Genomic DNA, 26,548 nt, shown 5'->3' with positions numbered 1-26,548 from the left:
TATATATATAGATATATATATATATATATATAGATATAAGTATATTTATAAGTAATAAAATCAATATTGAGGTATTTGGTCAAAGATATTGGGATATTTGATTTTCTCCACACCGCCCAGCCCTAGATGTTAGTTAGCTGTCTGCTTGGACTCCTTTGTCAGACCTTCTGTCCATCAGTCTTACCTACTAAATGTGAAAATGGCTTTTGGCATTAAGCTGTGACGGACCTGCAAACAAACCAAACTTCTTTTTTTTTGTCACTGTCTGAGGAGAAAAGAATATAGTCAATGCACAGATACATTTTAACAAATTGCTAGATAGCTATTATGTCCCAAGTTGATGTGTCATTGTTTTTTCCCCACCAGTTTGTGGAGACCATCAGCAGTAAGCAAACGGAGCTGGACACCTTCATCGCTGAGGGATACAAGACAGCCTTGTCTGAGGAGCGCCGCAGGTACTGCTTCCTGGTGGACCGCCAATGTGCCGTGGCCAAGAACAGCAGCGCCTACCATGGCAAGGTAAGTGTCACCTGACCACCAAGAAGATTCTTCACTATAAAAAAAGATAAGGAAAGGCATGAAAGCCAGAGAGTAAAAATAGATGATGATAACTATAATATATACAGCTGAACAAGGCATCTTGGTTAATGTTTAAGGGCTAATGAGAGCCAATTAAGTAAACATTGCCACTTTAAAGCACCTAAAATCTTATTTATTTCATGAATTTCAAAAAAGCAGAAGTTAAAGTTCATGAGTTTTTCTATACAAAAACTAATCTAATCTGCTTCATCAGGATTGCGTGGGTGTGTTTTGAGTATATTTGATTGACAGTGATGGCAACACAAACAAACAACCCCTCAACTGTCGGTATGTTTCTGTATAAATGTTGCTCAACTCTGATTGGGGCACAGAAATGCATGATATCACATGTCAAGCCTGCACACTTTTAATCTGTAAGAAAGGAAAGAGGATTTTTAGGCAAATTAAGAATTTATAGCTCATGGCAAGCTAAAATATTTTTTTTTAATAAAGCTATACACACAAATTGAAATGATGATTGAAATGATTGATGATTGAATGTGTTCCTTTCAATCATCAATCATTGAATGTGTTTGCTGTAACTGTTTTTCTGCAGTTTCCAGTACATACAACTAACCAGGAACACATTTTCTGTGTAGTCTGTTGGGTCAATTAATGAACTTAACTTATTTCCTTTATGCTATTGCGTTGACTCTAGACAATCAGTCATCTATGTTTTATCTGAAACTCACCTGCTGTAGACCATTGTTCAGCCAAAAGAGCATACTAGGAGATATATAATTCATTAGCTTTGACCGCTCACTGGAGCCTCTTCATTTAAAAAATTCATTAAGACTGTAGACAATGCCCGGCTGACAGGAATATCTAAAGCTGCAATCCATCATTGCACCTTTGAGCCTCCGGCCAACTTTTTGTGTAGAGAACTAACTCACTTGTTTGGTTCATGAAAGCCTGCAATAGAAAAAAAGACATCAAAACACTGAATGTTGAAAAAAATGGATTTAAATCAAAGATCAGTGCAATGAACCTGACAAGAGTTGAAAACTGTTTCTCACCCATTTTGTTACAGCAGTCACTCAAGAATTGTATAATACCTGCTTGTTATTTTCACATCCCTGCTGACATTTGAAGCAAACAACATTTGAATCCGAACAGATCCCCCCCTATGTCATACCATCAAAGGTAAAGGAGTTATATTAACCAGGATTTAGTTTATGCTTGTTGTTGTTTCCATTACCAATCAGTTTGATATTCTTGGGTGATGAAGTTTATCAGTCTCCTGGGATTTCTTGTGGGTGTGAGCTACCAGCCTAGAGAGGTGTGTGTGTGTGTGTGTGTCCCACATCAACTGTGCTGCTGCTGCTTTTTTTCAACATGAGTCTAGTCATTAATCAGGATGGGGTGTGCGTGGGAAGAGTTCACCTTCAGCAAACGGAGGGCCCCTCTCCCAAAGGCTTTCTAGTGTGTGTTTGTCGATGTGCAAGATTGTGTATGTGAGAGAGGGAGAAAGAGATGGGGAGAGCTACAAATTAGCACATACAAAGGGACAAAACTGTCCATGTTTTGTACTTTTGTGTTTACTCTGCAGTCATACACAAACGTGTGGAATTCGGATTTTCCATTAAACTCTATGGTTGTAGAAAGAACAACTGGGGCCACAGGCTGTAAGATGCTGCAGCGGGCAGCTTGGTTGTATGTTGGTAAGCCTCACCCACGCAGCACATTATCATAGCTGTGCAAAGGGCAGTGGTCAAGGATACAGAGTGAGGGGAAAAAGCTTTAACTGAATGTTGTTGTTTTTTTGGGGGGGTGGATAAGAATAGGGAGAAAATTGAAGGTTGAGGAAAAGAAGATGCTAAACAGCTTTTTTTTTTTCTGGTTACAATGCAGCTAGTACATCAGTATAATTTTTCTTTATAATTCTTCTTTTGTTTGTGTGTCTCCAATCTTTCCGTCTTACTTCCAGGGTAAAGACCTTCTGACTCAGAAGATCCCAGTGTGGCAACAGGCTTGCTCAGACCCCAACAAGCTGCCAGAGAGGGCCATGCTCCTGGCCCAGCAGATGGGCTCTGCCTCCCTTGGGGGCGCAAGCCCCCTGCATACCTCTAAATCCAACCTGGTCATCTCAGACCCTATCCCTGGGGCCCAGCCTCTTCCTGTGCCCCCGGAGCTGGCTGTTTTCATGGGCAGTGGCATGGGACACCCTGCGGTGAGTTAATTATTTTATTTACTTTTCTATTTTTAGATTTCACCTGTGTTTATAAGGTCTTAGGGATTAGGCACTTTATTTTTTATTTTTCTTATATTCAAAAGCAGAAACAAGTACTAATTTTGATGATACACTGTATGGCAATTTATACAGAAATTGTCCTTGTTCTTAAGAGAAGTTCATTAATCAACTAGAATTACTTTCCTCCAATTTCCCCACCATTGTGAACGAGCTAACTGTTCTCTTCTAATATCAGCTCGTCCACCTTTGGCACTCCGTAAACATGCAAATCAGACAAACAACTCTCTAGTCTCCTTTTAAAGATGGCACTCGGGTTAATGAGCTGTTTAGAGCATCCATTTTTATGGTGGGCAGCAGCTGACAGACTTACAGTATATTAACTCTCACTAGACTTTAGGTCAATGCCAATGTTTACTTGTTTTTTTAAATCAAGAGGAATTATAACATGATCACTTCAGCTTGTTCTAAATATTCCATGAAGTAAATGCTACTGTAGTATTGCCCAGGCTTAGCCATTTTCACAATTTGAGTTATTGAATCTATATATTCTCTTGTTTATTCCAGAGGCTGATAGGCCCCGATGGTATGTCCATGGTAAATGGAACAACAGGAGTCCACGGGGATGAATACTGGACGGATGGAGGGACTATACCTGTGTCCCAAGTAAGGCCATCATCCCCTCAGACCCAGGCGCAGGGCCAGTCCCAGGTTCAGCCCCAGAGACAGGTCAGCGACGTCTACTCCAACACCCTCCCTGTTCGCAGGCCTGCCCCCGCCAAGAATAAGAACCCCGTCGGTAAGATATCCGAACAGTGAGAATTTTATGAGCAACAGTAGCACTCCAGCAAGAAAATCCCTAGCGGAATATTTGATTGAGCCTCAACCCTGTTCCTTGCATTTTACTGAAAGGTACGCTGGGCTGCATTTTAATATCACACGTGTAGTTTCAATTCCAATAGGATCATCACCTACCAACATCTATGCTAAATTACAATGTTGACCATCATGTTGAGAACTGTTCCTCTTCAGTGTCACAATGGAAGAGCAGGGAAAAGTAGCAACATACACTTATGTGTGCCATATAACCATATGTGTAGGAAATGTTGCAGTCTCCTGTGTTTATAGAGATTATACCATAAATATCATAGTATCAGTTATTCTGTAAGTGATATAGATGTTTAAAAATGCTCTGCAGAAGCACATTCAAGAAATTGCTAAATTTGCTTGAATGTTGACTGTGCCTAAATACATACAACATATATGCATACATTACATGTTATCTTAAGTTAGCACTGTGGACTCCAGTTATTCAGAGCATCTGGTGCGTAATGAATTCCAAGTCATTGAAACATTTTTGTTCACAAACATCACAGGAGAGACCCGGACCTTGCCCAGGTCCAGCTCCATGGCGGCAGGCCTGGAAAAAAATGGCCGCGCCCGTGTCCAGGCCATCTTCTCCCACGCTGCGGGTGACAACGGCACCCTGCTCAGTTTCTCTGAGGGAGATATAATCACCCTACTAGTGCCTGAGGCCCGTGATGGCTGGCACTATGGGGAGAATGAGAAGAACAAGATGTGAGTAAAATATTCATTTGTTCTATGTTGCTTAAATCCACACTGGAAGATTGGATAAATATTTGTCCAATGTTTTGGTGAAGTTTATTTTACAGTTTAACAAGGTGTTCACTTTCTCAGGCGTGGCTGGTTCCCATTCTCCTACACACGTGTGGTGCCGGACAGTGATAATGAGAAGCTCAAAGTTAAGTATGTAGCATTATTCTATCATAAACTGTGTCAACTTAATTAGCCTAAATGAGCCCAAGTCTGAGGCCTTTTGTTTTCTTGCCTACCCAGCCTGCACCATGGGAAAAGTAGCAGCACAGGGAACTTGTTGGAGAGTGATGGATCACTACCCACACCTGACTATGGGCTGACTGCCCGACTGCTGGCACAGAGCCTAGCACAGACCCGCCCACGCCCCTACAGCATGGCAGGCTTTGGCACACAGGTAGATACAATTTAACATGTGTAGTATACGTGAACAACACACAAACACTTGTTACTCTTGCTCACTTAATTTGAAGCCCCCCTCTGGTTTAGTCTTGTGATGCCTTATTGGAAATGAGTAGTTCTACAGAAAGTGAAAGGAGACTTTTACTCAGTTTCTTCTGCCGCCTAGTGTTTGTATGCAAGTACAGCAGGTACTTAAATACCAGCACTCAAGTATAAATATTTTCTTTATCTTTTCAGCCTGCTATTGAGGATTATGATGGACGCTTTGCCACAAGGTAAGTGCTGTTTCTTCCCTGTCCTCTAAGTTTTGACTGATATGACTGCTGCTGCCATCTGAATTGTTGAACTTGGATATTTTTGGAAGCAACTTATGAGAAGAAGAAACATTTCAACTGAATTACAATATGCTGCAACACTGCAAGGCAACTGCTTAACATATGGAGTGTCCAAATTAAATGCTACATACACACTCTAAGCAGGTTCAAAGTATGTTGTGTAGTGGACCACATTTGTATACTCATGCATGCATTATTCTCCAGAAAGTAAAGATCCTAAAAATTGCTTGATTTTTGAGTGTGCTGTTGGTGTACACCATTGTCTCATAATGCAATGAACAAATGAACTGAAGGAGCGGATCACAGCTGTCTAAGACAAATATTAAACAGGGTTGGGTAGCTAAATGGAGATTTTTTTAAAACAAATGTACTAAATCTTTTAGCAGAATGATTTCAATCGTTCTGTGACTTCTAATTGCAGAGGAATTTCTAAGTCACATTTTGATGGCTGTCCATTTGCACACAGTGTATTATTTTGTGTTTGTACCAAATAGCGGTACATTGGTTACTGCAAATAATATTCTATGACAATCACTATGGTACATACTCTATATAGTCAATACATAGTATGGAATTAGTTGATTGTTTCGGACACTGTGTTGAACTATATAGTCTAAGTAAGTACAATTACCCCCATTTATGTAGTATAGATTATACATAGTATATTTTATGTTTTTACTTATCCATTAAGCCTATAAAATGTTGGATAAAAATTACACATTTTCACAATTTCCTAGAGCCATCTTAAGATTACCTGTTATGTCTTGCCAACAGTCCCAAACCCAAATATATCCAATTTACTTTTACAATATTTGTATTATATATGAAAAATAAAGTTTGTATTATGAAAAAACAATATAATTAAGGGAAAAGCACTAAATCTTCATATGTGACAAGCTAGAACCAGATATTTTATGCCTTTTTTTTTGCTTTCAAAATTGACTTAACAAATAATCACTCATTAAAATCGTTGGCCATTCATCTTTTGTTGATCGACTATCTGATTAATAGACTAAGGATTTCACAGCTAGTTAGGAATATAGATAAGCTCAAGCGATAGATTCAATCTTTGCTGTAGTCCCCACCTCCTGAGATGTGCGCACATTGTATCTTTTGAATATTTTTACTGTCTTCTTTTCCCTTTCTCTTTGCTCCTTCTTGTTTAACTTTTTTTACTTTTTTTAAATAGTTCTTTAAAAGGAATGAACGCTATCTAGCGGGGCCAGCGTCTTGGTTCATTGTCAGAGTTGCTTGTGTTCTGTCCAATCAGGGAGTACATTAGGGTTGGGCGGTAATACGGTAATATTGTATACCGCGGGGTCTTAAAAATAGCAACGTTATCCCGTCATTAAAAATATGCAATGCATTTATATAGGAGACAAGGATTAAATATTAAATATAATTTATTTAATGCCTAAAAATGCTCATGTGTGGTTGTCATGCCGTGACAGTGTGGAGGAGAGAGAGAGAGAGAGAGAGAGAGAGGGGGGAAGATGGCAAGTCCCGAACCGAGTGACCTGGTTTCAAAGAAGAATACGACTTCTGCAGTTTGGCAGCATTTGGGGTTCCGACCTAATGAGAAGGGAGAGGTGTTGTAGTATTAGTTTTTGGTAGTTAGTTTCTTAATGGTGTTGGCTCAAGCCAACAGTTTGGTAAATTCATCTGAGCCTTACGTCATCATTTTTAATTAGTCACGGTAATACAGTATACCGCGGTAAAATAGGAAGGAAGTGCGACGGTATCAAAATTTGGATAGCGCCCAACTCTAGAGTACGTCCTTGTGTACATTTACTGTATATACGTAAGTGTGTGGCCTAGTGGCACTTGTGTTAGTGTCTGGTGGAGTACATGTTGTGACAATAGACATCATTCTGACCTCATCTCAGTCATCACTGCATGTCAGCCTGGGGCTTCGGGCACCAGTGTTGAGCTGTTTTACATACTCTTGTCTGCTCTGAATGTGTTTTTTTCTGTATCAGTATTTTGAGACAACACTGTGCTGCAGGGTGTATTCACCCCAACAGACTAATCTAACACTACCTACATCCCTCCAGCAAAGGAGATGACTTGATTTTCTCATCAACATTAATGTCTGGGGTTTGTCTACTTTTCTGTGACCGCCAGATGCAAATATTTAATTAAACTACTTTATATGGACAACAATATCACACAAATATATCTGGATTAGAAGGTGTCGATGAGAAAATTGGAAGTCCAATCTACCTCACGGCAGGTGTGTTTGGAGTTGTAGTTGTAGGTGGGGCAATGTAGATTCCATAATCCCACCTACACTTCTTCAAAACTTTACCCTGCATCCTTGTGCCTGTCTTGTCTTTCTCCATTTCTCTGAGTGTGTCCGACCTGGCAAGCTTCCTTCTCTCTTTGTTCCACAGTGACAGTCCTGATGGCAAATTGATTTCGACTGTGTGAGAACAGACATACAGACAGACACAGACAGCTCCGGATAGCACAGGGGCCTCTTCCTCCCCATCTTTCCCTCCTCTTAGCCTCCCTCCTGTCCACTTATCTCCACCTCTCCTCTTCTGCCTCCACACACACCCCTTCTCCAAGTGGAAGAGGCCAGTTTCATCCCTCCTTTCTGTCCTCTCTTCCTCCTCGGGTCCCTCCTTTCCTCCTTCCATCCATCCCGGGTGCTGCTGCTGGTGGTGTCGGTGTGAACAGTAGCGGTTGGTGGGTGGAGGATTGCGTTGAGCAAGAGAGCCAGAGCGGGGCCTACCTGCTCGGCATGCAACGATATGGACTCTGAATATTCTATCTCTGATCACAGTCCACCATCACGGACTGATCTCTCAAGAGACTGCCTTTGCTACTGCTTGTCTTTCATGCATGTACATGGTTGTGTCATTTTGTCAAACTAAAGGACATGTTCATGTACTGTACAAGTGCCAAAAGACTTTACTGTCGTTGTACTAAAGCCACTGGCTTAATGGCCTTTTTTAAGCACAAGTGGGCACAGTATTATCGAGTTCCCACCCAACACACATGCTCAAAAAAAGCTTGGTTCAAAGTAAGACTGTGCAGCAGAATACTATGTTTCTGTTCTGAAAGAGTTCACGCTGTGCTTTCTTATGTCAGTGCTAGACTTGATTTTCTGTCCAGAGGGGGCGTGTCATATTTGCCTTACTTTGCTTTTTTATTTTTTTAAACACATACTTTATGTGCAATGAAGCAACTTTTCAAATTGATTATCAACAATATACTATGTGTGAGTGTGTGTATGTATATGTATGTGTATATATACACTACCGGTCAAAAGTCTAGGGTCACTTACTGATTTCCATTCCACTCCATTATACACTGAATACCAGCTGATCTGAGTGGGTGAATGATCTTTAATGTGATATCTTCATTGTCCATTATCAGCAACCCTTCATCCAATGTTCTTAAGCCACATTCTGTTTACTAATCTAATATCATTTAAAAAAACTGACTATAAAAACTTTAGAGAACCCTTTTGTAATAATGTAATCTGAAAACTGCTGCCCCGGGTAAAAAAACAATGTAACTGATCTCAGCTGGTATTCTGTCTATAATGGAGTCCAGTGGAAATTTCTAGGTGACCCCAAACTTTTGACCGCTTGTGTGTGTGTGTGTGTGTGTGTGTGTATATATATATATATATATATATATATATATATATATATATATATATTAACGATATCAATTGCCAGTAGTCCACCAAATTGCTCTTCATTATAATCATTGCAAAAAAAACACGTTTTCACATAAATTCATAAAACGTTACACCCTCAGCCACATAGAAAGTTTTTTTTTTGCCACTCTTGGCTGAACTCACTGCCAGAATTGTTAGTAAAAATAAAAATGCCTCCCTCCATTAACCTTCAGTTTGGTATTTTTTCTCAAGCACCAGTGACTTTGGAGGAGTCTTTGTATCCTCAAATACAGCTGTGAATTAGTTTTTCAGTAAAAATGAAACCACGGCTTTCGCAGCTCATAGTGTTATTTATGATTGTATTCCCTGAATGGCTATGTAGTTTTTGGTCTTTTCTTTTAAAACAATTATTGTCCTTGTACAAAAAAAAAAAAATTATTTCCAGAAACAATGAGAAACTACTGATTAGTTGAAGTGTTTATATTGTGCATGCTGTGGAGGGAAACCAGAAAATGTGTTACTAAAAATGGACCTTGAATGTATGGTGAATTTTTACAAAGGTATTCTAAATAAAACATATCTCTATATATTAATAAACAGTCTGGTCTGACGAGAAATCTGTTCTGTCAGTGACGACATTTTCAGTTATGTTAAACTTGTCCCTTGTTACAAAAGTATTGCTCTGAACTGATCTTTTTCTCCCGTTAAATGTGTTGTTATTTTTTCTAAACTGCCACCCATATCATTTCTGGCCCCAGCCGTGTCCCGAGCATGCAGCTTTATGCTTCCCCAACCTTCAGTAAAACCCCTAGCATCTGTGTTGGTCTGTGTCACTCTAAAAAAAAATAAAAAAAAAAATAGGACTGTCAGTGTGTGTGTGTGTGTGTGTGTGTGTATGTAGTGGTGTTGTGTACAGTATTGTGCATCTTATTTTGGTTGTATTCTGGCTTGAGTCTGAGTTGTATTTGGATGATAAAAATAGTAATTGCATTCTTAGAACACACTGCCTGTTGATTGCATTGCATTTGCAGTACAATGTATGTCCACAGCAGACACATTTCCTCAGAGTTTAGGAGCATACTGTAGGCCTATGTGGCATGTTGAGCATGAAGTGTGTACTTTCGTTTTCCATCTCTCATTTCAGTTACAGTTATTATTATCAACCTATGGTATGTTCATCTTGCGCCAGACTAACCAGCAGTGTTGTTACAAAATGTGACCCATGCATGATCTGAGAGATGAGCCATTCAAACCCCTCTTTACCTTCCAGCTTGGGTCCAGAATTGTCCCGGTTCTGAGGGAACAGGACCTCCGTAAGTCACCAGCCTCCATCGCCTTTCAGCCAACCCCTTATTTCCTTCTCTCTCTTACTGCTTGATTCTCTCTCTCTCTGCTGTCATTGGCTGTCTGGCTCATCAGTAGGATGCTGGGAATCACTGATCTTTTCTGTCCTTTGGCCTCCATGGATGTGGCGGCATTTGGTTCTGTCAGTCCAGCAGGCTCTGGGTTGTAAAAGAATAACGTTCCCTTTTCTTATTTGTGTACATCACATCATCATACAGAGACGACTAACCCTGCATGCATGCCTATAGCAAGCCGTTTTGTTCTCTCCCTCCTCATATTTTTCTTGAGTTTTCTCATTACATGCTTGCTAAAACTCACAGTAGATACGGTTACAGTTTCCTCAACTTACTGTAAGAAACAAAACTACGGGAAGGCAGATTTCTTTGGGTGTGTTTACACAACTGGCCATTAAATTAAATTCTGTCATGTGTTCAACCTAACTGTCACTGTTCCTTGTCTCACCCCTCCTCTCCCCACAGTGACCGTTCCCTGGAGGTCTACCTCCGGCCCACCTTCACTGATGACCGATCCGCGCCCATCTTCTACTAGCGGCCTGCTGTCTCCTTTTGTCCACTTTTTAAAGAGGAGAGAGAAAATGGCCAAAATTGGCATGTTTGAGTTGTATATTATCACAAGAGGTCCCACGCTGCAAAGAATTCTGTTTCTTTGCCGTGCAAATTCACTCTGAGAATTTTTGGTTATTCCTCGTGATGTTTTTGCAAATGCTATCACAAATGTTGAATGTCTCAGCCTGAACATTCAATTGCAATTGTGAGAGTAGATTTTATTAATTAATTAGATCACACCAGTTGTGGATAAGGTATGGCTAATAGGTTTTTACTAGTAATGCAGTGGAATTATTATTTATCTGCACTTCTATTATGGGATTTCTTTTGTTCAACACTATACACTGTAAATTTCATTTGAGGATTATTTGCATTAGCGAGCTGTTTAGGTGAGGCTTAGGGGTGAATAAGATTATCTACTGCAGTTGTCAGTGCATCACTTTAACATGCACTGACATGTTGATTGGCTGCTGCCACAAATAGCTAGAACTGGTCATTTGGGGAAAGTAGGATATCTGCTTTTGTTAAGTGATAAAGCACTATAGAATTACTAGATGTGATACAGTATACCCATATTTTCAGGGTGGGGACTGTGCCTTCTATTTATTTTTCTTTTAAACATATAGTATACTTCATGCAGCATTGGCCCAGTCATTCTGTGAACTGGTTTGAGCGCAAATGAATCACAGTTCAACTTGTATTTTTATATTTGTGGAAATATAGGTAGGATTGTTTCCCTTTTTGCTGCACTTCCACCAACATAATACAAGAATATTTTCCCTATTTTTTCTTTTTCTTTACATTTCAGTAATATCTAAGCTGCGAAATATGAAGCCAAAAAATAAATATATTGGGGCTTTAAAAATTAAATATATATTTATCTTTGAGGGAGTGGTAGCTTATCAGATAAGGTACAGTATTATTATAGCTTTTCATCGTTCATTCTCAGTATTATACACTCATCTGGGAAAAAAAAAAGCTTAGAGCGGAGACAATTATCTACAGGATGATGTGTGGGGATAGAAGTGGAAAGAAAGTGTGTGGTTGTGTGAATGAGCTAAAATAACTCTTAGATTGCAATAAATCAAGTTACATTGTGAAAAGTCAATTTTCCATGGATGAGAGTTAAATCATGAAAAGTCCATTTTCCATGGGTGAGTCCTTTACACTGAGTGATATAATCAGGCTTTTATTACACAGCTCATTGGCAGCAAGTTTCAAATGCATTTTCTACTTTTATATAGCTTTCATTGTGTCCATTTCTCACCTTTGTCCCTGTTTGTATTATATCTGTACTGTACAGAAAATGCATATAAATTATCTTGTCCAAAATAAATCTATATGGGCAGAAACGTAATACTTTTATGTGTTGTTTGTCATGTTTTCACGTCTTCTTGTATGTAAGAAATTGCACTTTCTCGACAGCAATGCTGATTAATATATTACAGACACAAGAAGGGAAAAAAGTATTTGGATTTATTTGTTTGGGATAGTACAATAGCAATGAGTGAGAGGGGCAATGGAATCAGCAATGATGTTACTACCGGTGGAAAGCGGTGCGACCCACCTCAACTTCTCCAAAGGTGTCTGCCACTTAGCCATTAGGCTTTGTAATTTTTCTTTGGCAAATTTTAGAGACTGTCATTCTGGATTGCACCTTTTCGAATCGTACAAAAATGCTAGTGACGTTTTCTCTACTTGCAGAACTTATAAGGCAAGGTGAGAGGAAACTTAATTGGCACTTTGAGCTACAGAAGGATAGAGAGGGGGAGGCGGCCGTCGATACAGCAGTAGTAATTCAAGTCAAGCTAACTGCTACGTTGGTAAAACATTCATACAATATGTAAGATGTCATATTTTGTACGCCTCAGATCCAGGCATTTGACACAAGTGTAATAGATTACATTATGTATGACACTATGGACAACATGTAGAACATATGCATTAAGATGACATTCAACATTTACATGTATGACTGGCAAATTGACACAACAATGCTCAGTTGTGTTGAAACACGTCTGTCCCTTTGGTGTCATTCTATTACTGATGAAATGTTATAAACAAAGCCAATATGCCAAAAAAAATAAAGTGAACCTGTAGCTGGCACTGTGGGCATGAATAAGGATCCTCACATGTTTAAGATATTTCATTCCAGGATCGGGAGTTGAAAGGCAATAGAACCATCACTTGTATAAATAAAGACCCAGTTTTGCTATACAAAGTGCTTCAGACAGATACGGTAACTGTAGACATTATACTGTAGGTCATCGTTAACCAGTGTGAGTGGTGGTGATAACTAGGGAGTGACAACCCCTTGAGTTCCTCTAAGTTTCCGTTAACATTGCACACCAAATCCATCCTCAAAAGGACTTAGATAAAGGAACAAATTGGGTAAATAATAAATCACTAGCTTATTATGCAACAATCATCAAGCATTGCTCGCTGGCTCCAACAGTGAGAGCAGTAACAGTCTTTAAAAACACCAGATCAATGGTAAGCAGATGGACCAAGGCAGCCAATGAGAGGTGTAGCTATGATAAGCCTACCATTTTTATTTTTTTCTCCTCTTATTTTTAATTATTTTCTTTTAAATTTACAATTTGATAGAGCAAACAAGTTATTGTCATATACTGTATGATGAACTAATATACTGATGATTGCTATTTCTGCAAACATGATCTGATTTTGTTTCCACAAAAAAGGTGCAAATCATTAAGGGTCTACCATATGAGGCACTGTCTCATAAAGATGCCCCAAACGTTGATAAAAATAAAAGTCTGTAAAACATCTAGATATAATAATGCTGCTTTTCTGTGTTGAGAAGGACCAGGACTCATCCTCCTCCAGTCAGGACCGTGGGGCACTCAATCTTTTGGCTCATCTTCACTGTTCCCTGTTGGAAATAAATTATTGGAAATAAGTATGGTGGCTTTCATTGTAAGAGAGAATAATCAAACAGCTTAAAGTCATACTCAAACCAAAATCTCTATCTTTGTGTCAAATACTTAACTGCAAACTCTCAAAAATCAACCAATATACACAAGTCAATACAATGACTATAAATTGTGGTATATGAATTATGTTTTTTGTTTATGAAACCAATGTAAAAACTTGCACCCAAGCTATAAAAATGAAGGACACAACTTCAGACTTTTACTAGTCACATTTCAAACCTAAAGAGGGCTACTATTTTACACTAAAGGTTTGTTGGTGGAGCATCTCTAAGACATTATTTCTGACTAACTCTATGGAATTTACTCAAACTGAAATCACATGTAGTTATGCCATTACTGTCAGTGTTATTCTTAATTTAGTATCAAACATGTTTATTATTAAAAGGAAGAAAAAATTTATGGGAATAAATAACCATCTGGCGAATAAGAAAAATAAAGAACAAAAATGGACACTGAAGCTTACAAGCCATTGGCAGATGTGATTTTTTTTTTAGGTACATTTACATGCTGTTATAATGTGATGCAGCTTATTAGCTAGCTATCCTCCAAAACAAATGTTATTACCACACTTTTGTCCACCAAGCTAAGGTGCCGGACAGGACTTGTTTCCATGTTAATAAGTTTGATAAGGAGACTTTAGCAGGAAAGCTAATGTGGGTTCTTGTCCGCAACCTTGTATTGTGTAACCGGCTGCTGTTTGGCTGTCAGTGTTTGATAGAACGTCTATAATCGAGCGTTAACATTACTGCTTTATGCATTTATGGTTAGAAATACAGTGATTTGAGCAGCCATTTGGAATGACAATATTCTGACAGATTAATGCAAAGATAAAGGGAACCATCATAAAAATATTTATTTTTTCTTTGGTTTCTGAGAGTTTCCGTGGTTAACAGAGATTGTAAGATGAGGTGATTATTAATTTAATATAAGAGGTTTTTAACATTATACAACAGTCCAAACTGTGTATGAAAGACTAATCCAGAGTTAATCCAGACCTGTTGTTGAGCCCACGTGAGGGTCGGAGACATGTGTGATGGAGAATCGTGAGACCATGAAACGGTTAAGTGCTACAGCTACAGGTTTAGGAGCCTCAGGACTGTTGTCGGTGGATGTGGGTGAGGACGGGGGTTCAGGTATGGTGTCAGGTGAGGACAGGCAGGGCTTGAACGAGAGGTCATCTTGCCATTCATAACCCCCACCTGAATGCACACAGACAAGTCATAATTGCAGTAATCGTGCACAATTTGGGATAAATCAATCAATGTTAGGGTTTTGCTCTGCCTAGCTTTTTGTGTTCTTGACAATCTCACCCTCTTCTGAGTTGTTGCCATCAGTTTCTTCAGAAAGACAGAATGATTCACAGGATTGAGCTTCAAGTTCAGGGTCAGATTGAAGTTGGTGGTCAGTGTTTTTTTCCTCTGTGGACTCCTGCCCACTGGATTCTGTACCTGCGGAGAAGGCGTAGTCAGCCAGCTCCCCCGTGGGGCTCTCCTAGAATATAAAAACAGAAATATTCTTCTCATAATCTAAAGCAATAAAGTAAATTTCAATAGACAGAACACATAGAGAAATTTCTCATACCTGGTCAAAAAGGAACACTGTAACATCGTCAAAAAAGGACACAGCTTTTTTCTTCCTTTCCAACTCTTCACAGAAGGACTGGGTGAGCAGGGTGGGCATCTTCAGGAGGCTGCGGAGGTGTCTAGCCCTGCTGCAGTCGCTTACCACCACTGGCACTATGGCAAAATCCTCACTCTCCCCGCTGTCTTCATCTTGGATGTTATAGGTCCTCAACTCTTCATCAGACTCGCTATCATCAGAGTCATCTTCATCCTCCGCCTCTTCTAGCGGAGCTCTCACGTTTTCTCCACACAGCTCCAACAATGACGAGGAAGAGGACAGATCGGCGGGGCCGTTGGATTCTTCACATAAGCTGTCCTGTGAGTCACATTCCCCTGCGTCTATGTCCTCAAAATCTTCCTCGTTTATCCTCACACCCTCCCTTCTGTCCTCCTCCTCTTCCTTGATGTGAATGAATTCGGGCAGCTCCTCCTCTGTGGAGTCTGTGGATCCATCACCATTTTCCTTTTCTTTGGTGGCCTCATCTCTATATTCGGTTATGGTGGAGTCCGAACGCAAAGACTGGACAGGGGAACAATCTTCTGCTCTTCTATTCCCATCCTCATGGTTTCCTGGGGCCTCCTGGACAGTGGAAGGGGCTTCGGACCCAATGGAGGAGCACAGATCTGAGGAAGGTTCCTCTCCCGAGTGTTCTGACTCCAATCCAAGATCATCATCTGCAGGGGAAGACTCTTTAGTCAGGCAGCCGCCCATCTGTGGAGGAAACGGTGACAGCATGGAGAACCCAGGGGTATGAAGGGGATGGTGTGAACTAGGCTCACCCTCTGAGAGATTCACCAATGCACAACTTTTGATGTGTCTCCGATTTGTTAAATGTTCTTTGTTGAATTGCCTTTTGACAAGATCATCAACTTTGATCGAGCTCAATTTCTCAGTAGGGTAGTCACAGTTACTTAAAACTGCAAAAAACGTATTGCCTTCCTCTTGAGTCTTCCTCTCATTTTCAGCATCATAGTCAGAGAAATAAGCTGAGTCCCTGTATGGGTTCTTATCAGTCAGTCTCTTTAGTTCCGAGGTGCCTGTGGACGTGCAGATCCTTTGGCCCAAACCCACCTGCAGAACTAGCTCAGGTTCTCCTCCCAGCCTAGGGCTCCTCTCACCACCCCGGGGATCTCCAAGCTCTTTGAAGAGAAATTCTGGTGATTCGTTGTTCTCCGTGTCGTAGCCACTGTCCAGAGATTTGGGTAGGACAGGGGTATTGAAGGGATCAGGGCTGAAGGCTTGATCACAGGGGCTTGCCATTGATGAGGAAAGGTTAAGGGTGTCTACAGAGTCATGAGTTCCCTCTGGATGCTTCAATGGGCTTAGCTCTTCCTCCTCTAGCTCAGCATAGTCCAGGTTGAAGTCGGCAAAGATCCCCGACGTGATATAGGTGATGTCATCGTCATCATCCTCACTGAAGTCACCAAGCTCAGCCAGGTAAGTGCTGGAGTCTTTAACCCCCAATCCACTGTCCAACGCTGTGCTACTTTGTGATGTCTCTGGATAGTTTAGCTTTTTGTCTCCCAGGCCAACAGAGATTCCTGTTGAAATCCCCTTCCAAATGTTACCTCTCTGCTTGGCTGACAAGGCTCCTGTTTGATCAGTCTGAGGCTCCTTGAAAGAGGATGGAGACTTTATATAGCTTGCCTCAGGAATCATCTTAGGCTCAGAGTACAGTCTCTCTCCATTAAGCAACAATTGTTTTTCACATTTTCCCTCCACTTTTTCACTCTCTTTATCTCTGGCATTACTACTTGAGCTGGTTAAAGAATCAATTCTTCTTCGATTGTCTGCAGTTACGTTAATTTTTGACTGAGTAGCAGCTCCCTCCCTTTCTTTGGGACATAATCGAATGTATGAACCTAATTCAGTGGCCTTGTTAAAAGCATTACAACCAGAGTCTCCTCTTTCAGCCTCCCTGGTGCCACAAGACCTGGAGCTGTGGAAGGTTCTGGTGTTGGCCTTGGTTAAAGAACATAATTCTGTTGTGTTAGAGTGAGCAGTATATTGAAGGTCCAGATAGTCGTCATGCCCACTGCCTGTCTGCCTGCTGTCAAACCTCAGACTATTATTGTTAGCTGAATGGTTTGAGGTCCAGTTAGTGGCCTCTCCCCCAGAGAAAAGGTCATCTTCGATATCCTCACCTCTTTGCTGGCCCACCAGCAGGCCGTCCTCAGTCTCTACATCAATACTAATGTGGTTAACGATGGGTAGTGTCTTTCTGAGAGGACCCATCATATTATGGCTTTCATTAACCGTGCTACGACCTGTGCTCGCTTCAAGGTAGGGATCGCAGAACCCTAAGCTGGGGCTGCTGACTGGATGTGACAAACTGTGCGGATTTTCTAAATGCCCCACTGGATGGTAAATGTTAGATTTGGACTCTGGCAATGTATTTAGTTCAGACATACAGGATTGACGTGCCTTACATGCTGATGACTGTTCAGAGTAGACCTTGTTGGCCTGACTGGAAAAGAAGCAGTTTTGCAAGTGGTCAAGCTTTACAGGGCTGGTGCTGGATGACTGTCTCTGCAGTGGCTCCATGGTTAGTTGGACAGTGCGTCTTGAATCAGAGTCATGGGCAGCAGATGTGTTGTTGTCAGTTGACCAGTAAGCACTGGGCTGGGCAATGGATGAACCAGTCCGACTCTCAGTGGACAACCTGCTGCTGCTGGCCTCCGGTCCTGGGCTGTAGTCCACCACGCTGTCATCTAGGTTAATGTTACACTCTACTGGTTCCTCTATGCGAATGTAGTACTCACTGCTGACTGAGGGGCTATGGGCACTCAACACTGGGACCACACCCGGGTGTTCAGGTTCGTAGTAGGATGGGGATATGCCTGAGGTCAGGCTGTCAGTCTTGCCGCCCCCTGAGGGGCTTCCTTTACTTGAATAGTAAATATCCTGGTAATATGGGTTCCCCTGGCCCAGTGTCCCACTGGTGGAGGAGGAGCAGTAGGGCTGTTCAGCTCGGCCCTGCTCCCACTTGTACTCAAAGTTGAGACCATGGCTGGTCTCCATGACAGTCAGTAGGTCATCCCCTGTGTCTGAGTGGAAGCTGTCAGAGAACTGATCCAGGAGGGGGAAGGAGGACGAGGCAGAGGAGGCCAGCTCCACTGCCTGAGTTTGGTCTGGACTGGGGACATCAGCTGAGGCGGGTGTAGGGGTCAGAACTAGGGCTGTGGACGTAGCTGTGTGGGAGGGGCTGCTGAGCAGGTTGGGTCTCAAAGCATTCCAACGTTGTTCAAAGTCTTCCTCTGCTTCACTGGAGCCTTTGGCACACAAGTATGTGACCAGAAGGTGGACTTCCTCACTGCTGGGTCTCAGCTCTGGCTGCAGCCAGCAGAACTGCATCACTTCGTACCTAGACGGAAAGTAAAGAAAAGGTTGGAGGCAATAGAGATTGGAAGTTTAAACAGTTTTACTCTCCTTAGTTAGCTCAGAATAATGTATTGGTTTGTTAAAGGAGGTGCAGTGCAGATGCTGGCCTTGTTAACTATGTTTTGTGTATGTGTGTGTGTGTGTGTGTGTGTATACTGTGTATGTGTGTGTGGGGGTGGGGTGTGTGTGTGTGTGTAGTGCATTTAATTTAGTAAAGAACAGTTTTGAAAAATAAATAAATACATATATTTGACTGATGTCCCAGCTAAAGATGAATGAAGTGATTCAAATCTGGTTAATGCCAAGGGGGACATGAAGAATGGGGAAGTTATTGATCATCTCCCCTTGCTAGTAAATAAAGATATTGCTACGGTGGACTGGTGCACCACCATAAGCAGAAGCAGATTTTAAAAACAAGACACACCGACTTGTTACAAATTAATTGGTTAGCGAGACCTGGAGGCTCAGTGATGTCTATAATGTATGCGGTTTCAAAATGTATAACATTTTGAGTGTCTGCCCGTGCATGTGTATGTACAGTATGTTTCCCCAAAATGGGTATGCAACTATGTCTCACCAGCGCTCAGCCAGGGGAAATTGGAGCAGGGGTTTGGGTAGTTTGAGCTGCTGTTCCTTCACAGCATATGTCAGCACCTGTCTGTCAGAGTAATGTTTGTACGGCTGGTTTCCCAGCTCAAACAGCTCCCACACAGTCACTCCTAATGACCTGGAACGGGCAAAGAAATCATTAAGTGTGTTCACCACTCATATCCTACATTTGGCCATGTTTCAAACAAGCTGTTCATTGCACAATGTAACCTTCTTTATGTTAAGTTATAAATAAATGTGTGCTTTATACATATTTCCCAAAGAGTTTAACAATAAAAGATCATAGGAATACACCAAAACCTAAGCATCCAGAGTAACATTCTAGTAGTATAATCTGCAGTAAAACAACACATTTTGTTTCCTGTTCATATACACACAAAAAAGAAAAGATCTGTGTTAAGCAATTTCTATATTTTGATAAAGGATGAAGGGAATGTCGGTATGGTAGTATTATTTCATTAAACTTGCAATAATGTGTTCCTGTTGGTCACTCTTTAAATATCTCACCATATGTTGCTGGATTTAGTTTGGTCAACGACCAGCAGGTTTCCGTGGACCTCATCTATGAGCTCAGGTGCAATCCAGCGAAGGGGCACCCAAATCTGGTCTTGTGTTACATAATAGTCATCCTATAGAACAGCAACAACAGAAAACATGTTTGAGTACTGATAAGGTAAAATGCAGTCAATAGAAATGACATCAAAAGACATTCTGACCTTGTATTGGCTGTGAGATAGGCCATAGTCTCCAATCCTAACTGACATTTCTGAAGTTAGAAGGCAGTTTCGCAAGGCCAGGTCACTGTCAAGACAAAGGAAACTGTCAACTAATACAGTACAGCTGAGCTGCATAAAAAATAACTTTGTTTATTTCCATATGTATGTATCTTCTTTAAAGATACATACATATTGATTTTAGGTTTTGTTTCATCTTGGACCTTCACACTGGTTTGAAGTGGATGGCGCTCAGTTGGAAAAAAAGGTGAAGTCACTTACTGCCATGCACCAATTGGGATTTAACAACATTTAAATCAAAATGTAATGACATTTGTGGGATTGTTTGATTATTTTGCCAGGCCACTGTCACTCAAACGTGATCAAACTCTCAAGTAAAATATATATATGTTCTTTTTGTTATACATTTTTATCAGTGTTTGTTAAAACATATTGTCTATGATATATTGTCAAGGAATATGTCTCACTGCATTATGATTATCCTATATAGCCACAGCATGAATTAATTCATCTCATGAAATGTGTACATTTACAGTATCATATACAGTTTCTCCTAACCTGACACAGACTTAACTAAGTCACTTTGTCTAATCTCACCTCATCCACAAACAGTGAGCTCTTTCGCCCGGCAGCCCCTGATTTGGTTGCTATGGCAACCACATGGCTGAAAGAGAGCGATAGGGGCTCGCCCCCAGCAACAAAATCACTGATGCTGGAGTTTGTGACAAATACTCAGGCAGCACCAGGATGTTGTTGCAGGGAGAGACCAGCAGGGGGCACTCAGAGCATACAGGTTCCTTTCTAGAGCATTTACATTAAGGTAGATGAAGGAGCTGGACAGACTGGCACACTGCACCTGTGTATAAAGTTGTATTTGTGGAGTTGCAGAAGCCCAGAGGCAATGTCACACGCCATTCGCTGGAGGATCAAAGGATCAGGAGTCTCTGAGTCAGCCACCTGACAACTGCACAGATAGCTCTTCAGATCACCCTGAGAGGAGACGAGAGGAAATGAGGTTGTAAGCTGCTCAGGCTGTTTATGAATAAACCAAAGAACATTGAACCAAGAAAGAAAATAATGAGGTATGTGGAAGGAACTGAAAAAACATAATTTGATTATGAAAGTATGTCCCACCAGAGGGCAAAACTCCATGACCAGCAGATAAGGAGTGACCTCTGTGCACTGGGCCAGGCACTGAAGAAGGGCAGGGTGCTGCAGAGTTCTGGCAGAGGAAACAGAATTTCAAAAGGTATGCATGCCCAAACACAGTACACTTAATTAGAGCTGAAACTAGCCTGCTTATTTTCATTGTTGATTATTTTCTTGATTGATCGTTTAGTTGTTTGGTCTATAAAATGTTGATTAGCGTTTTTCAAAGTTCCTGATGACATCCAAAATTCTTTTGTTTTGGATGTTTTGTTTTTTCCACAACTCAAAGTTGTTGAGCTTGCTGTCTGTCGTAGAGTTGTGAAATAACCGAACCAATTAATAAATTGTCAAAATAGTTAGCGATTCCTTTTAAGGTTGACAGCTAATCATAGTAGCATGGGGATATGCTTCGACAATCAATAATCAATTGCGGCTCTACATACTATAATACATTTCTGATCATTCATTTCTGTCATTTTATTGCTATGTGTTATTATTGATGGGCTGCAGGCCTGTGCTGTGTGGTGTTTCCGTGAACTGACCGGTATGGCTGCACCTCCTCCAGGAACTGCATCTGATCCTGGACACTGGCACTGGACTTCAGCTCCTTAACCACCACCTTGGTGGTGCTGAGGCCCGCATTGACCTCGCCCAGCAGAACCTGAAAAAGACACATAGGAGGAAGACTTTTATACCAAACTCTAGGAATGTAGGCTGGAATCTACAACAAACAGCATCAACATGCGATTAAGAAGTGAGAAAGTGTGAGAAAAATTAAAGTAGAATGAGTATGGTCCACGAGCAAATCTAACAAGTAGTTACAGCAGCATGTACTACACAGTAAACTGTGAGGAATGTTCCGTGACTGCGAATTTCAACTCCTCTTTTCAACACAAGTGTCAAAGATTAGCCTCGCTAGAATGAGATCATCGCCACATTACCCGCGCATTCCTCACAGAGTAGAAAGCACATTGGAGTACAGTTCAAACAGTAAGGAAGGATACAGTAATAAATATATGCATAAATAGTTAAAGCAAGTTATAATGAGTACAATGGTGGTTTCCTTGGACATAAAAGCCACTGTGTGATTGTGTGTATGTTTTAGGAACAACGAAAGCATGTTTTACCTTGCCAAACCAACCATGTCCAATCTCCTTTAGATAGAGTAGACTATGACGGCCAAGGTCTGACGATTTCAGCAGCTGGACTGGAAAGGAACAATAAAAGAAGACAAAAGATTATGTTTAGACGGGGTGAAAAATAGAGACTGTTGGGGAAAAAAGTGATCAAGAGGAAATAAGAAAGGTTTTCAAGGAGCCAAAAAGTCAATAGAAGAAAAATAGAAGAATAGGAACAGAAACAGATTCCTACAGCACAGGGAAACAATACAGATATTACTAGGATAAACAATAAATGTACATTTTCCTAAATGAAAAGTTTGTGTGTGTGTGTGTGCCTGAAGGCAAATAAACACATCTTCCCAACTACAATTAAATAAGTTATAACAAGAACAAGGAAAGTTGGAGCCAGCAAGTCATGCACAAATTCAAATACCTCGATGGATCCTCATATTTCAAAAATGGAGATGATGGTGAAAAGATGATGGTGGAGCGGTGGAGCGGCCAGCCACTCTGAGCACCATGACAGTCCCATGGAGGGATGAAGTACTGGTTCAGAGTGTGAGAACCAAGAGCCGGTGGCCTCAGCCCCAACCCCAGGCATCTTAGCCTCATTGTGTGTATTTGAGAAAAAGCCCACGTTTGCAGAGTGTTTGTGAGAGAGCCTCGGCAGGATTTAACCCTCTGAGCCCTCGCACAGCTGAACAAGCTCCCCACGCTGCCTCTCCCAGTCTGCACCGAGCTCATCCTCCAACTGGGACACACAAAAGCCCACATACTGTGCTTGTCCAGAGCTTTCCAGCTGTTGAGCAAACACCAAAATCCTTGATTCCTATACAGACTACAATTTAAATCTACAGTAAGCTGAGAGGGATAGAAACGCATCACAGCTTCGACTCATTGGAACTATCTGCCGATGGTTTCACACACGAGGATTTCTGCCCTGGCTGCAGAGATTTTCCGGTCACGCATCACGCCTGATGTGACCATCACCCATGTTGGTAGTGTGCCGTCTGACGCGACAGCTCTATGTGCAGCTTCAAGACACCCAGTTGTGACATAAGGCCCACATAATGCCCCCCCCCCCCCCCCTTCACCCAGGACTGCAGCATTCCTCATCCAAACAGGACACAAACACTTCTCTGTCAGATGCAGAAAAGACCTCAGTCATACACACTCACCAGCCCTATCTCAAACCTCCCCTCCCCACTCTAAGGTCCTGGTGCATGCCACCACCCTTCCCGTGTCTCTCCTCATTCTGTCACAGACCTTTCACTGTATTCTGCTCATAATGCCAGTCCTCCACTGGTGCGTTCCATGGAAGTTTCAGCCCAGCCTTATGCTCATCCACTGCCCACCCGGCTTAAATCAGGCCCATTGTTTGGCTCGCTTACTCACACACTCATGCTGCGTCTCCTGGTACCCAGTGGAACACAAACACACACACACACACACACACACACACACACAAACACTCATGTGCAGACACACACAAGACCCATTCTCCACTAAAACACTGAGCAGAGGTTGTCACGGTGATAACAGTCCAACACTTCTCCACCCCCGACCCCCGAACCCCCTGAGCCTCCACCACCCCTCCCTGTTAGAGAGAAATTAACACTGGAATGTGTGAGTGTAAGTGTGCATTCCCGTCCTACTCATGGCATTCCCAGAGAAGATGGTGGGGTCCAGTGAGACTGTGGGATTGGTGGGCCCGTGGAATGATACACACACAATCGCTTCACACACTCACTCTGATGCATTGAGCCTCTGTAGTGGGTTAGAAGGCTCTGAACGACCTCTTGAATAAAAGATTAGACCAACAAGTGAAAAGCAGGACTGTCATATCAATGGCAAACGTTGTACTGCATGTTTATACAGAATGTATATAAGTGATATAGTACATGCCATTCATGGTTAGAGAAAAAAACTATGTAACTAGTGTTTTTGTTCAGCATGCAATTACTAGGCTAATTTTCATTGTGTGTACGTCAGTGTGGGGGTGGAGGATTTGTGACATGGGCCTGGTGTTAATAAAATATGATAAGAGCCTGCTCAGTCTTTGACCTGCAGCATTTTGATGTAATAATTTTGAAATATTGTATCATTCCTGCCATTTCCCATTACCCTCTCAACTTTTATTTTAACATTTTTGCACACTTATGACAATATGTCAGATATTAGCAAAGCACGCAAGAGGCTGCAGAAATTATACATTCCCAGTACTTCCAAAATGTGCATGTGAAAATGTTCTACATATACTGTAAAGATAACAACATACTTTACTTTACATAAGAAAGAAGGAATGAGTATGAGACTATTCTCTCTGAGTCAGTGAAAGTAGACATTCTCCCTTTTTAACGATTTTGTTTCCTTTTGCCATCTATCCATTCCTCACCCTGCAACACCTGGTCCAATCATACGGCGGTAGCTATAGTAGACAGAGGGGAGGCTAGTAATTGGCTGCGAGCCTGAGGCTGCCTTGTCCAATCATTGCTGCAGCTCACATCCTGGGAAGCTGAGCCCCAACTCGCCTCCCTTCTGGTTGAACACAATGCAGTGCAGACAACCAGTGAGTCATGCAGGGAGAGACACCCAGGATCTGGCTTACACGGAGATTCACACATTCTCTACATACATGTACATACACAACAGGCTGGGCTTGAGGCAGAATGACTTGAAGGTAAACAAACAGGCTGTGATGTTGCTGAGGAGGATCATGGATATAGAAATGTAAGACCCCAACATACAGTTATAGGGACGTGTGTCGAAGTATAGATGTTGGATTATGTAAGATTCAAGTAAAATAGGAACAATGTAATGTAGAATGCATATACAAACACACAGAAACCCCAGAAATAAGGCCCACTAGGGTTAGGTCAAATTCCTTCCTCTCTAGTGCGCTGCGGTTTTCACATACAGTATGCAACATTTGCAGCTGCTCAATTTTTAAATGCATTGCACAAAAGGACAGATGTCTTTCCCATGTTGAGAGAGAACGCAAGAAAGAAGAGACGAAGAGACATATAATAAACAATAACAAATCAAAGAGGCCATGTACTGTATGTTCCAGCTAAGGTAATCTAAATGTACTTTGTTTTATCCCATTTAAATCAATGGAGCCTGTAAGATGTTACATAATTTACTTCTGCTATGCTCCAGAGAAGTAACAACCTGTTTTAATAGTCTGTTAGTGGGACAGAAATTCTCTCTTGAGCTGGGAATTAATAATGACTAAGGAGATATGTAATACTGATAAGAGAGAAGATGAGAGAAAATAAGAAATGAAAAACACCAGGAATGAAGAAAAAACTAAATACAAAAACAGGATTTTAGAAGTCCAAGCAGATATAATTAGGTGTCATGTGTTGATGGTGTTGCATGGTTTCTTACTGGATCTGCCAGGCTGTTTGGAGACAGGCAGGGAGACCTCAGTGAGGGGAAGGATGTAGACCTCGGGGCCATTCTGGGAGGAAGGCGAGGCCAGGGTAGAGAGATCTGCCTGGTACTCCTCTCCCTCAGTGTTTTCAAACTCCTGATGCAAAGAAACATTCGGGAATTAGTCATCCACTCACAGCCATTCTATCACTGCAATGGTGGGAGACAATGGTTCAACTGTGAGGGCATTCAGATGCACTGAGGCACACCCACGAGCTATATACATAAGTCATGTACGTCGTCGGGTGCTTTGTGTGGGTCACGACAAAGACGCTGTAGGAGGAAGCACACTAATGTGTCTTCAAACTGTATACACAAGTCTTTCTTTGTTCAGTCTTTTCTTTCTTCCTCATATAGACTCCCATGTACAAACCCAAGTTGCTTTTCGTGAAAAAACTGCACTTTCCATACCATTACTGTAAGTATAGAAACAAAACATGACTTCACATACAAAGTTACAGTTTCTATTCGTTTATACAGAATAAAACGTACATTTTGACATTTATTTTAACCCATGAAGGCCTATTGTTCTCAAAGGATGTTTTAGTACATCATGTCAAAAATATCTGAAAGGAAACACCGATGTTCTGATTATTTGAAGCTTCATGATTTAAACTGTGCTGTTACAGCTGCCATACATTGCACTAGTGCACTGTAAGTTACATCCTCTACTGTGCACTTAACAAATGACAAGATAACCAAAAATAACCTTTACATTAAAGGTTAAGTGTCCACACTATAAAATTGGAGCAAGAATGAGATTATTAGCTATGCATAAAAAACCCTTATCCTTTAACCGCAAATCTCCCTACCCCCCACCCCCCTACCTCTCTCCGTCCCTGCCAAATTGGATGAGGAGAGGGAGTGTTAGACAGTGACC

The 26,548-nt window shown here is 41.4% G+C and overlaps 2 protein-coding genes across 7 annotated transcripts in view; one reads left to right on the top strand and one right to left on the bottom strand.

Moving 5' to 3' along the window:
* baiap2a (BAR/IMD domain containing adaptor protein 2a) overlaps positions 1-12,333 on the top strand; it is a 52,592-nt gene extending 40,259 nt beyond the window's left edge. The window contains exons 7-15 of one of the 4 annotated variants that reach the window (XM_034893098.1): positions 367-519; positions 2,507-2,749; positions 3,335-3,566; positions 4,144-4,345; positions 4,466-4,534; positions 4,625-4,778; positions 5,021-5,058; positions 10,023-10,065; positions 10,576-12,333. In XM_034893098.1, coding sequence (XP_034748989.1) covers positions 367-519; positions 2,507-2,749; positions 3,335-3,566; positions 4,144-4,345; positions 4,466-4,534; positions 4,625-4,778; positions 5,021-5,058; positions 10,023-10,050 — 1,119 coding nt within the window. In that variant the 3' untranslated portion in view covers positions 10,051-10,065; positions 10,576-12,333. The other 3 variants (XM_034893096.1, XM_034893095.1, XM_034893097.1) reach the window with 3 other exon arrangements.
* Positions 12,334-13,346: 1,013 nt separating this feature from the next.
* aatka (apoptosis-associated tyrosine kinase a) overlaps positions 13,347-26,548 on the bottom strand; it is a 29,813-nt gene continuing 16,611 nt past the window's right edge. For 2 of the 3 annotated variants that reach the window (XM_034893093.1, XM_034893092.1), the window contains 12 exons: positions 25,624-25,765; positions 22,240-22,319; positions 21,655-21,773; positions 21,098-21,185; positions 20,820-20,953; positions 19,946-20,030; positions 19,737-19,858; positions 19,198-19,347; positions 15,198-18,603; positions 14,927-15,107; positions 14,612-14,815; positions 13,347-13,555 (listed from right to left, as the gene is read on the bottom strand). In XM_034893093.1, the coding sequence (XP_034748984.1) occupies positions 13,527-13,555; positions 14,612-14,815; positions 14,927-15,107; positions 15,198-18,603; positions 19,198-19,347; positions 19,737-19,858; positions 19,946-20,030; positions 20,820-20,953; positions 21,098-21,185; positions 21,655-21,773; positions 22,240-22,319; positions 25,624-25,765 (4,740 nt within the window). In that variant the 3' untranslated portion in view covers positions 13,347-13,526. Of the gene's footprint in view, positions 13,556-14,611; positions 14,816-14,926; positions 15,108-15,197; positions 18,604-19,197; positions 19,348-19,736; positions 19,859-19,945; positions 20,031-20,819; positions 20,954-21,097; positions 21,186-21,654; positions 21,774-22,239; positions 22,320-22,666; positions 23,634-25,623; positions 25,766-26,548 lie in introns of those variants that run through there. The other variant, XM_034893094.1, reaches the window with a different exon arrangement.

The sequence above is a fragment of the Etheostoma cragini genome, chromosome 15 (genome assembly GCF_013103735.1).
Source record: "Etheostoma cragini isolate CJK2018 chromosome 15, CSU_Ecrag_1.0, whole genome shotgun sequence".
Taxonomy (NCBI): Eukaryota; Metazoa; Chordata; class Actinopteri; order Perciformes; family Percidae; genus Etheostoma; species Etheostoma cragini.
This window is presented reverse-complemented; position numbering and strand designations above follow the sequence as displayed.